The following is a 13328-nucleotide window of genomic DNA, read 5'->3' as shown; positions in this document are numbered from 1 at the left end:
TTAAAAAAAAATTGCCCCATATCTGGATGAGTACAGGTTGTAATCTCTGCAGACAAAGAAATCATCAGCACCATTTGCTTACCTTAAATCAGATAGTTCATAGTATACATTCCTGGTCTCGTCCTTAATATATACAGCTACATTTTGAGATTCCAACGTCTTCATTGAGAGTTGCTGAGGGAAGGCACGTACAAAGAGTGCATGAACTGTATCCATAGTTGTGATTTCATTTGGCATCGCAAACTGTTTCACTTCCTCTCCATACTGCAGATACAGTACACCTGTAAACAAAAGCATGGAATAAATGACATTGACACAAAACTAAGTTAATTTTAAACATGTAATTCTAGCACTGTAAATGTTACAAGTGCAAAACATTAAAAGCAAACATATTGGGTTGGATTTTGCTCTAAAAGTAACGGTGAGGCTAACAGGGCTCACCGTTATTTTAGTGCATCTTGCATAGCAACTTCCAGCATCCGCACATGCGCAGTTAAAAGCGGAAATCTGGAAGTTCCTCTAGCAGATGCCCTGCTCCTCCGTAAGCTTTGCGAAAAGAGCATCTCGCCGGCTGACTCACTGTTAAAATGAATGCAACAGCGTGAAGTTCCTTGACTGTCCTGATGGAAACAAAGTAATCTTGCCAAAAAAAAAGGTACGTCAAGTTTTTTAAGTAAACTTTTAACAGCATAGTAAGTCTTAATGACTGCCAAACAACACCTCTGGCACTGAAAATTTACTTTTACAAGTGTGTAGTCTCATTTCTTCAGATTTTAATTATTGTTGGAAATTTTAAAAATTGTTTACTTTTCCTTGTCTTTTCTCTGTCTTTCAATTCACTATTTTTTACCCCTCTCATTTCGCTTTCTGTACCTGACGACATTGAATTCACTATTCTAACTTACACTTCCTGGTTCTGTCTCAGCGTGGCTTATTAACATGCTTCAATCTGATTAAGGAGTTGGACAGTTGCTTGCCCCATTCACACAGGTCCCAGGTGCCCTGTAGAGGACGCCGCACTGGATTGAGAGCCCCATGAGGGGAACTTGCTGCACAAAAGTCCATGAAAAGTCTTTGGGCAAGTGCAAGTCTACCAAACGGCGGGCGCCGTTCGTTTGTCGCTCAGTGCGAAATCCGGCCCATTATGCTCCCTGATGGTTCAGTCAATAAATGGACCTAGTGCTTTTAAACTACACAAACTAAAAAAAGGTTCCAGGTTCCATATCTCATTTAATTTTTCTCAGCTAGGGTGGCAGTTGGGAGTTCAACAGCTGGCTTTGATGTCCCTATGCAGGAAAGAGAAGATTAAAAGTCTACTAAGAATCCTGTTTTTGATAGCTGTCGAATTAGCATGTGGATGTGATGCAAAGACAGGACTGTGCTTGGCTACTCAAAATTATATGCACGCTTCAAAGCAGCTGGAGGTTGTCACAATTTGTAAAGCACAAATATAAGTGTAGTTAAGGTGCAATCTGTAAATTCAAAGTTTTTAAACATCACAGAAGGAAATAAAATTTAACAAAACAAATTCTACAGATAGTTTATTTTGTTGTTGGACTAGTCTGTAATATAAACAGGTTTGACTGCTGTCCAGTAACGTGATTTTCTCAAGAAAATTACACTATGTGCATTATCTTGTGGTGCTACGATGCTGTAGGTCTTCTACGATTGTGATTCTTATCTCCTTTTGAGATTATGCTAATGAAGGCAGAGGGTGTAGGTGCTATAGAATGGAAACATTTTTAGGCTTAGAAGAAATATCATGCACTTTCAGGTCAGATATTCCACGGTTAGATGCAGAGCGAAGCTCCTTCTATTCTGCCCCAACAATGTGCAACAGCCACATCCTCAGTATTGTATCCTTTATAGTGCCAGTGGTAACATTTCTCAATTCACAACAACATTTTTGGTTCTGGAACCACGTCAGGTTCTACATGTACGCTGACGACACTCAGCTCTACCTCACCACCATCTCCCTCAACTCTTCCAGCAGTCTGATTTGTCACACTGCTTGTCCGACATCCAGTATTGGATGAGCAAAAATTTCCTCCAACTAACTATTGGGAAGACCAAAAACATTATCTTCAGTCACCGCCACAAACTCCATTCCCTAGCCACTGACTCCATCCCTCTCCCTGGCTACTGTCGGAGGCTGAACCAGACCATTTGTAACCTCGGCGTCCTATTTGACCTCGTGATGAGCCTCCGACCATATATCCGCTCCATCACCAAGACTATCTACTTCCATCTCCGTAACATCGCCCGTCTCCATTCCTGCCTCAGCTCATCTGCTGCTGAAACACTCATCCATGCCATCTTTAGACTTGACTGGCCGGCCTCCCATCTTCCACCCTCCATAAATATGAGCTCATCCAAAACTCTGCTACCCGTAGTCTAAGTCGCACCAAGTCTGTTCGCCCATCACCCTTGTGCTCGCTGACCTACATTGACTCCCAGTCTGGCAATGGCTAGCATTTAAAGAATTAATATAATTTGCAACAAATATATATTCCTTTAAGGCACAAAAACCCAACAGGAAAAGTGGTCCAACCGTGGATAACAAGAGAAATTAAAGATAGTATTAAATCAAAGCAAGCGACATATAAAGTTGCCAGAAAAATCAGTAAGCCTGAGGATTGGGAGCATTTTAGAATTCAGCAAAGCAGGACCAAGAAATTTTAAAAGAAAGGGAAAATAGAATAGGAGTGTAAACTAGTGAGAAACATAAAAACAGACTGTGAAAGCTTCTACAGGTATGTAAAAAGGAAAAGACTGGCGAAAGAAAATGTGGGTACCTTACAGACAGACAGGAGAATTTATAATGGGGAGTAAGGAAATGGTAGAGAAATTAAACAAACACTTTGTATCGGTCTTCACGGAAGAAAAACCTCCCAGAAATAGTAGAGAACCGAGGGTCTGGCGAGAACGAGGAACTGAAAGAAATTAGTATTAGTAAAAAAAAGTACTAGAGAAATTAATGGCACTGAAAGTCAATAAATTCCAAGGACTTGATCCACATCCCAGAGTTTTGAAAGAGGTGCCTATAGAGATAGTGGATGCATTGGTTGTCATCTTCCAAAATTCTACAGATGCTGGAATGGTTCCTGCATAGGAATACGATAGCATAGTGGCTATGTTACTGGACTAGTAATCCAGAGGCCTGGACCAATAATCCGGAGTCATGAGTTCAAATCCTTAATTAATTAAATAAATTTTTAAAAAACTATCAGTAATGGTGACCATGAAACTACCGGATTGTCGTAAAAACCCATCTGGTTCACTAATGCCCTTTAGGAAAGGAAACCTGCTGTCCTTACCCGGTCTGGCCTATATGTGTCTCCAGACCCACAGCAGTGTGGTTGATTTTTAATTGCCCTCTGAAATGGCCCAGCAAGCCACTCAGTTGTACAATCTCACTACAAAAAGTCACAAGAATTAAACCAGATGCACCACTAGGCACCGGACACGACAAAGGATAACCAAGCCAGTCAACCCTGCAAAGTCCTCCTCACTAACATCTGGGGACTTGTGCCAAAATTGGGAGAAGCTGTCCCACAGACTAGTCAAGCAACAGCCACACACTCAATCATACCTTTCAGCCAACATCCCAGACTCTTCCATCACCATCCCTGGCTATGTCCTGTCCCACCAGCAGAACAGACCAACCAGAGGTGGCGGTACAGTGATATACAGCAGGAGGGAATGGCCCTGGCAGTCCTCAATATTGACTCCAGACCCCATGAAATCTCATGGCATCAGGTCAAACATGGGCAAGGAAACCTCTTGCTGATTACCACCTACTGCCCTCCCTCAGCTGATTAATTAGCCCTCCTCCACATTGAGCACCACTTGGAGGAAGCACTGAGGGTAGCAAGGGCACACAATGTACTCTGGGTGGGGGACTTCAATGTCCATCACCAAGAGTGGCTCGGTAGCACCAGTACGGACACAGCTGGCCGAGTCCTGAAGGACATAGGTGCCAAACAGGGCCAGCAGCAGGTGGTGAGCGAACCAACACGAGGGAAAAACCTACTTGACCTCGTCCTCACCAATCTACCTGTTGCAAATGCATCTGTCCATGACATATTGGTAGGAGTGACCACCGCACAGTCCTCGTTGAGACAAAGTCCCATCTTCACACTGACGACACCATCCAACGTGTTGTGTGGCACTACCACCGTGCTAAATGGGATTGATTCAGAACAGACCAACAGCTCAAAACTGGGCATCCATGAGTTGATGTGGGTCATCAGCAGCAATATTGTATTCTAGCACAATCTGTAACCTCATGGCCCGGCATATTCCTCACTCCACCATTACCAACAAGCCAGGTGATCAACCCTGGTTCAATGAGGAGTGTAGAAGAGAGCATGCCAGGAGCAGCACCAGGCATACCTAAAAATGAAGTGCCAACCTGGTGAAGCTACAACATAGGACTACATGCATGCTAAACAGCAGAAGTAGCATGCTATAGACTGAGCTAAGTGATTCCACAACCAATGAATCAGATCATCGCAGCAGTCCTGCCACATCCAGTCGTGAATGGTGGTGGACAATTAAACAACTAACGGGAGGAGGAGGCTCTGTAAACAACCCCATTCTCAATGATGGCAGAGTCCAGCACGTGAGTGCAAAAGATAAGGCTGAAGCGCCAAGTGGATGATCCATCTCGGCCTCCTCCCGCTATCCCCATCATCACAGAAGCCAGCCTTCAGCTAATTCGATTCACTCCACGTGATATCAAGAAACGGCTGAGTGCACTGGATACAGCAAAGGCTATGGGCCCCGACAACATTCCGGCCGTAGTGCTGAAGACTTGTGCTCCAGAACTAGCCGCGCCTCTAGCCAAACTGTTCCAGTACAGCTACAACACTGGCAGCTACCTGACAATGTGGAAAATTGCCCAGGTATGTCCTGTCCACAAAAAGCAGGACAAATCCAATCCGGCCAATTACCGCCCCATCAGTCTACTCTCAATCAGCCAAGTGATGGAAGATGTCATCGACAGTGCTATCAAGCGGCACTTACTCACCAATAACCTGCTCACTGATGCTCAGTTTGGGTTCCACCAAGACCACTCGGCTCCAGACCTTATTACAGCCTTGGTCCAAACATGGACAAAAGAGCTGAATTTCAGATGTGAGGTGAGAGTGACTGCCCTTGACATCAAGGCAGCATTTGACAGAGTGTGGCACCGAGGAGCCCTAGTAAAATTCAAGTCAATGGGAATCAGGAGGAAAACTCTCCAGTGGCTGGAGTCATACCTAGCAAAAAGGAAGGTGGCAGTGGTTGTTGGCAGTCTCAATCCCTCACATACCATTCTTAGCATTTGTTGTGCCACATTATTTAGCATCACACTGGTTCGGAGAGACAGAGCTGCAGTACCACTATTTCAAATGCTCTGTTGTTTCAGTAACATATGCTGACTCCGCAGTATGCCTCCTGATCTCATCATGGAGGTAGGTGAATGCCTGATTGCCAGAATTAATTACATAGCCACCATTCTTTCCTCACCCTGAATCTATGTAATGGTAGAACATAAGAAATAGGAGCAGGAGTAGGCAATACGTCCCTCGAGCCTGCTCCGCCATTCAATAAGATCGTGGCTGAACTTCGACCTCAACTCCACTTTCCCACCCGATCCCCATGGCGGGAAAGTGGAGTTCAGGTAGACAGCTAGAGATTGCAATACACAACCTAATCAAGGACAGAGCCGTAGACTGTCTGCTCCACCCAAGCTGCATTTGATTTAAAAATAAGGTTTTCTTTTTACATATCACAGTAAAAAATAAAGATAGATCCATGTATTTCATGCTCTTTTTAATTACATTTTAGCAACAGTTCTCTGATCTTGATCGCTCTGTAACAACTATTCAAAATTAACTGGATACAAACTGCTGGGTAACCCTTTTGAGTATGGAATGAAGTGGGACAACTTAAAAAAAGGAACTTATGAAAATAGGCATAAAAGTAAAAAGATATAATATACTCTGTCCTGGGGAAACAAATTGATCTCTGCATAAACTCAAAACCATTCTCTTGTATGGTTCTATTAAAGACCTAAAAGAACAAAGACATCTTGGTATAAGGAATTTTTGGTAGTAGCTGTTACAATTCAAGCTCACTCCAGATACTTTTGCATTGTGCATGAGGAAGAGGGCCCCCTTCTTTCGAAGGCTACAGAGCAAACAATGAGCCTTTTTTAGTATTAAATATGCACCAGAGACATTCTTGGTCTCTCAAGTGACAAACAAAAAACAACAAATGGTATATTTCAGGCTATGACTATAATCCAAGTGATATTAAACAAAAGCAAGAGCAGACAGCAGATTTTGTTAGATTACAATGCTTTATTTAATTTGCAGTACTTGTTTCAAAATAAACTTCTTAAAACTCCAGAACTCTGGATGATCACAAGTACAACTTTAGTTTGGACCTGTGATTAACAGGTTTTATGTGATATCAGATCCACGCAGAGTTCTTTACCAGCCTTGATTCATTAGCTGCTGGAAGTAAAAATACATTTAAAAAAACATCTGCTTTGCCAACTGCAGTTATACTACTCTCTACACCGAGACAAAGGAAGATCAAAACTGTATCCTTCACAGTTAAGTAAAACATCAATCAGCCCGATGGAACAATTACAATGGCCATGGATAGACATTGGCCAAGAAATTCAATTGTGCCCGAAAGCGGGCACGCAGGGGTTGGGGCGCGCACTGGACGTGCCTGTTAGTGTTCTCAGGCAGCACGTAATATTCGTGCTGCCTGCTGATTATCATCACTCAGGTGTGCTGTCCACGCTATTCATTGGCTGCCGCCTGTTACAGCCTGCTCCCCACTAGTTACAGCCTGCCAACCTGAAAATGACCCGTTTATTCCTACTCTCTGTTTTCTGTCCATTAACCTATCTTCTATCCATGCTAATATATTACCCCCAACTCTATGAGCCCTTATCTTGTACAACAACCTTTTGTGTAACACCTTATCAAATGCCTTTTGAAGATCCAAATATACTACATCCACTGGTTCTCCTTTATTTATCCTGTTAGTTACACACTCAAAAAACTAATAGGTTTGTCAAACACAATTTCCCTTTCATAAAACCATGTTGACTCTGCCTAATCATATGATTTTCTAAGTGCCCCGTTGCCAATTCTTTAATCATGGATTCTAGCATTTTCCCGACTACCACGGTCAGGCTAACTGGCCAGTAATTCTTTGTTTTCTCTCTCCCTCCTTTTTTGAATAGCGGTGTTACTTTGCATAAAGAAATATTAACTTAAGAATCTCTTATCAAATGAAGCAGGACAGATCTCCATTCTGTAAAAGGAAAACACACAGGGTTGTTTGGGGTAAGAGCAGGATGAAGATATTCTTAAACTTATGAAATCTCTCTCCCCTGTGTGTGGTTTATTTGTCCACCCTATTCGGTTTTTAACCAGGCTGCATTAAATTTCATCTGCCCACATACTTATTCTGTTCAATACACTAATTTGAGATGCTTTCTCCAATTCCACTGCTCCAACCAGTTTGGTCTCCCAAAAACTCACTCTCCCTCCCCCTCCACCAAAGCCAGATTATAAATCTCTAATATTGCATTGGTATTGCCCACAAAATGTAAAATAATTCCTCCCTCTTTCTCAACAAGAAAAACCCGTTTCATATGCAAGTACAAAGTTGCCGTGAATAAACAATGAGCCTGTGCTTTAGGCAGTTTCGGCTTGCTAAATGATAAACATTACCGCAATACACACTGTAATTAGAAAAATGGAAGACCATTTGGCCCATATTAGTTTACCTATCCAGATGTACCTTAACAGCTCCCCCCATTACAGCCTTCCAATGTTTCTTAATTGCACCCAGATTTTTCACCTCCAGCACTATGCCTGGAAGTTCAATTCGAAATGTTAATCACGCACTGTGTTAAGAACTTCTCCTTATCAGTATAAAAGTTATCTTTTACCAGTTTGAACCTATGTCCCCTTGTCTTATGCTTCCGATTTATTTTAAAGTAATATTCTGGATTTATATTTTCTAATGTTATTTACTATCTTGTATATCTTTACAAGATCAGACATCTCCTTTCCAGGCTGAAATGCCAGTTTCTCAAGTGTTTGCCCACAACTCAGACCCCTGACGCAAGGGACCAGAATCATAGCTCTTCTTTGCATCACCTCCAATGCTTTAATGTCTCCCTTGTGTCTCAGCAACCACAACTGGACTCAGTACTCAAGATACGGTCTGACCAGAGCACTGTACAGTTTGATCTTATATTCTGCTCAGACTTATGGTCTACTCTTTTGGCTACATGGTTTAACCTTCAGTTGATTGTTGTTTTGTGTTGGTTGGACATGTTTAGCATTGATTCTATTAAGACTCCTAGGTCTCTTTCCACTTCATCCTTAGCTGTTTCACCAATGTTCATGGAGTATGTGTGGTTTATTTGTCCACCCTATTTGGTTTTTAACCAGGCTGCGTTAAATTTCATCTGCCCACATACTTATTCTGTTCAACACTCTAATTTGAGCTGTTTTCTCCAATTCCACTGCTCCAACCAGTTTGGTATCAGCAAATTTGACCATTTTACATTGAGTTTCTGAGCCCAGGTCATTTATGTAAATCAGAAACAGTAGTAACCTCAATATCAGGCACAGAATACCCCACCCTGGTTTTCCCCTCCCCCCTAATCAACATAACTAGTGTTTTTAATCCATTCCCAGGGTTTACCCTGAACTCCCACAGCTTTGAGTTTGACAAGCAGCCTTTCATGTGGCACTTTGCCAAATGCCTTTAGGAAGTCAGATACACTATTATAGGGCTTTCCACAGTCCACTTGGGATGTTACTTCCTCAGCCAAGTTGAGGAAGTTGTCAGGAATGATCTCCTTCTGAATCCATGTTGGCTACTATTTTCTAGATTATTAGACAAATACTCAAGATTACGAGATAGATAAATTGAATCCATTATTTTACACGGAATGGAGGAAAGTCGAATGGGTATGTATTTGTCAGTGTCAGTTTTGTCCCCTTTTTGAACATGGGCACCACAGTGGCCATTTCTGATCTACTAGTAGAGAATCAAAAAGCACAGGAGGCCACCAGAAGTGGCAGAAGGCAGAGGGTGATGGTCCAAGGTTGTTTTTGTGACTGGAAGCCTGTGGCCAGTGGGGTACCACAGGGATCTGTGCTTGATCCCTTGCTGTTTGTGGTCTACATTAATGACTTGGATATGAATGTAAAAGGTATGATCAGTAAGTTCGCTGATGATACAAAAATTGGTAGGGTGGTAAATAGCGAGGAGGATAGCCTCAGTCTGCAGGACGATATAGATGGGTTGGTCAGATGGGCGGAACAGTGGCAAATGGAATTTAACCCGGAAAAGTGCGAGGTGATGCACTTTGGAGGGACTAACAAGGCAAGGGAATACACAATGAATGGGAGGACCCTAGGCAAGACAGACGGTCAGAGGGATCTTGGTGTGCAAGTTCACAGATCCCTGAAGGCGGCGGAACAGGTAGATAAGGTGGTAAAGAAGGCATATGGGATACTTGCCTTTATTAGCCAAGGCATAGAATATAAGAGCAAGGAGGTTATGATGGAGCTGTATAAAACACTGGTCAGGCCACAGCTGGAGTACTGTGTGCAGTTCTGGTCGCCGCACTACAGGAAGGATGTGATCGCTTTGGAGAGGGTGCAGAGGAGATTCACCAGGATGTTACCAGGGCTGGAGCACTTCAGCTATGAAGAGAGACTGGGAAGATTGGGTTTGTTTTCCTTGGAGCAGAGGAGGCTGAGGGGGGACATGATTGAGGTGTACAAAATTATGAGGGGCACAGATAGGATGGATACTAAGGAGCTTTTTCCCTTCGTTGAGGGTTCTATAACAAGGGGGCATAGATTCAAGGTAAAAGGCGGGAGGTTTAGAGGGGATTTGAGAAAGAACTTTTTCACCCAGAGGGTGGTTGGAGTCTGGAACTCACTGCCTGAAAGGGTTGTGGAGGCAGGAACCCTCACAACATTCAAGAAGCATTTGGATGAGCACTTGAAATGCCATAGCATACAAGGCTACGGACCAAATGCTGGAATATGGGATTAGAGTAGACAGGGCTCGATGGCCGGCGCGGACACGATGGGCCGAAGGGCCTCTATCCGTGCTGCATAACTCTATGACTCTATGACCATTCGGCCAATTGTGCCTGTGCCGGCTCTTTAAAAGAGAGATCCAATTAGTCCCACTCCCTTGCTCCTTCCCCATGACCCTGCTATTTTTTCCCCCCCTTCATATATTTTGAAAGTTACTATTGAATCTGCTTCCTCCACTCTTTCAGGCTGTGCATTCCAGATTGTAACAACTCGTTGCATTAAAAAATTCTCATGTTGCCTCTGTTTTTTTTGACGATCAACTTAAATCTGTGTCCTCTGGTTACCGACCCTTCTGACAATGGAAATAGTTTCTCCTTATTTACTCTTGTCAAAACCGGTCATGATTTTGAACACCTCTATCAAATCTCCCCTTAACCTTCTCTGCTCTAAGGAGAACAATCCCAGCTGCTCCAGTCTCTCCACATAACTGAAGTCCCTCATCCCTGGTACCATGCTAATAAATCTCCTCTGCACCCTATCTAAGGCCATGACATCCTTCCTAAAGAGTGGTGCCCAAAATTGGACACAATATTCCAGCTGAGGCCTAACCAGTGATTTATAAAGGTTTAGCATAACTTCCTTGCTTTTGTACTCTATGCCTCTATCTATAAATGTAAGGAATCTTACAACACCAGGTTATAGTCCAACTGTTTTATTTGAAAATCACAAGCTTTCGGAGGCTTTCTCCTTCGTCAGGTGAGCGAGTGTGGGATTCCATGGAAGGTTACCGCATTTATATTCAGAGAACAATACCTGGTGATTACAGATAATCTTTCCAACTGCCCGTTGTCAAGGCAATCAAAGTGTTCAGACAGAGTGATGTTACCTACAGGACCACCGAATACACAAACGGCCATAACAAAAGACAGACGGAGAGGCCGTTTTGGCCGTTTATGTATTTGAATGGTAACCAATTCATCTTAATTCGTTACTGCCAGTGTTCACAACCTTCACATCGTTCACCTGACGAAGGAGGAAGCCTCCGAAAGCTTGTGAATTTAAAATAAAATTGCTGGACTATAACTTGGTGTTGTAAAATTGTTTACAAGTGTTACATTCTGAACACCTGGGCCATTAACTCATCAGTCATTGTAAATCCATCAAACAGAATTAAAACTACTTAATTTTGAAACAAAACTGGAGATACAAGTCAGAGTGTCTTTTCATTACGTTCAATATGTTTTCAAGCTAATTACCTTTATTTGATATGCATGTGATTACAGACCAGTGACAGCTATCCAGCAGTTCCTCAGCAAGGAGCTCTTGAATGACAAAACTCTGTTCCAGCGAGTCTACAGCACAGAAACAGGCCATTCAGCCCAACTGGTCGATGCTGGTGTTTATGCTCCACACGAGATCCCTCCCACCCTACTTCATCTAACCCTATCAGCATACCCTTTTATTCCTTTCTCCCTCGTGTGCATATCCAGTTTTCCTTTAAATGCATCAATGCCATGCGAACAAACAAATTAAGAGCAGTAGGCCATTCGACCCCTCGAGCCTGCTCTGCCATTTGATAAGATCATGGCAGATCGGATTGTGACTCAACCCTACTTTAACCTTTGACTCCCTTGTTAATCAGGAATCTATCTAACTTAGCCTTAAAATTATTCAATGACCCTGCCTCCACCACTCTCTGGGGAAGGAAGTTCCACAGACTCACGACCCTCAGAAAAACTTTCTCCTCATCTCCGTTTTAAATGGGAGACCCCTTATTTTTAAACTGTGACCCCTAGTTCTAGTCTCTCCCACAAGGGGAAACATCCTCTCAGCATCTACCCCTTCTAGTCTCCTCAGGATTTTATATGTTTCAATGAGATCACCTCTCATTCTTCCAAACTCCAATGTATACAGGCCCAACTTGTCCAACCTTTCTTCATAAGATAACCCCCTCATCCCAGGAATCAGTCGTCTGAACCGCCTCGAAGACAATTGTGTCCTTTCTTAAATAAAGTGACCAAAACTGCACGCAGTATTCTAGATGTGGTCTCACCAATGCCCTGTACAACTGTAGCAAAACATCTCTACTTTTATATTCCATCCCCCTTGCAATAAATGACAACATTCCATTTGCCTTCCTAATCACTTGCTGTACCTGCATACTAACTTTTTGATACATGTACTAGGACACCCAGATCCCTCTGTACCTCAGAGTTCTGCAATCTCTCTCCATTTAAATATACTGCTTTTCTATTCCTCCTGCCAAAGTGGCAAGTTCACATTTTCCGCACATTATACTCCATCTGCCAAATTTTTGCCCACTCATTTAACCTATCTATATCCTTTTGCAGACTCCTTGGGCCCGATTTTACCAGGCCTGTGGGTTTCCGGCAGGTTGGGTTTCGGGTGCGTGGCCAACGCACCCGATGAAATTAGTGGGTTTCCCGCACGATCGTCGCAGGCAAACCACTAATTGGAATCACTTACCTGCTCCTCTGGGCTCCGCGCTGCTGGTCTGCGCGTCAGGCGGGCTGCGCATGCGCAGTACGATCGGTCAGCTGGAGGCGCTCTATTTAAAGGGGCAGTCCGCCACTGACAGATGCTGCACCTAACAGAAAAAATGGCAGCGTGGAGCAGCCCAGGGGGAAGGCTGCTCCCAGTTTAATGATGCCCCACCCCAGGTATCCATACATGGGGTGAGGAGGAGGGGGAGGACAGAGATCTCCCACCCGGCGTGCGGGAGGAAGCGGCCCGCCTCCGCCACCAGGAAGGCCGGGCTCGAGGTGGCAGAGGGGGTCACCTGCGCCACCAACACATTGCCCACAGCACACAGTGCAGGAGGCGCTCCAACGACCTCAGTAGGTCAGCCACTGTGAGTACACGTAGTCCTTCCCCTACACCCCGTCTGCCACAGCACTGCCCCCACCCCACATCTCCATCGGCACTGCCAACACTACTCTGCCACATCACCCCGCATACCCACTCAAACCTCATCCTCACCTTACCTGCACCTACTAACCTCGCCAGTACTCGCCCCGCCATTACCACGCAACCCAATCCGCATACAATCTCATGTCCCTCTCTCATACGCACCCTCTCGTGCATCTCTCTCACGGCCAGCCTCACTCAACCTGCCACCACCTGTGCTGCAGCCACAGGGCATGCATCACATATGTGCAGTAGGCAGCAACAGGCAAACGTGTCGTGAGCATGAAGGGGATGCACAAGGGTGTTTGAGGATTT

At 44.0% G+C, this 13328-nt stretch overlaps 1 protein-coding gene across 7 annotated transcripts in view; it reads right to left on the bottom strand.

Annotated features, from left to right (window-relative positions):
• si:ch211-285f17.1 (sickle tail protein homolog) overlaps nucleotides 1-13328 on the bottom strand; it is a 643872-nt gene that overhangs the window by 128084 nt on the left and 502460 nt on the right. For all 7 annotated transcript variants that reach the window (XM_068007127.1, XM_068007122.1, XM_068007126.1 and 4 more), the window contains one exon: nucleotides 83-281. In XM_068007127.1, the coding sequence (XP_067863228.1) occupies nucleotides 83-281 (199 nt within the window). The remainder of the gene's footprint in view (nucleotides 1-82; nucleotides 282-13328) is intronic.

This window comes from Heptranchias perlo, chromosome 2 (genome assembly GCF_035084215.1).
Source record: "Heptranchias perlo isolate sHepPer1 chromosome 2, sHepPer1.hap1, whole genome shotgun sequence".
In the NCBI taxonomy this organism is placed as follows: domain Eukaryota; kingdom Metazoa; phylum Chordata; class Chondrichthyes; order Hexanchiformes; family Hexanchidae; genus Heptranchias; species Heptranchias perlo.
This window is presented reverse-complemented; position numbering and strand designations above follow the sequence as displayed.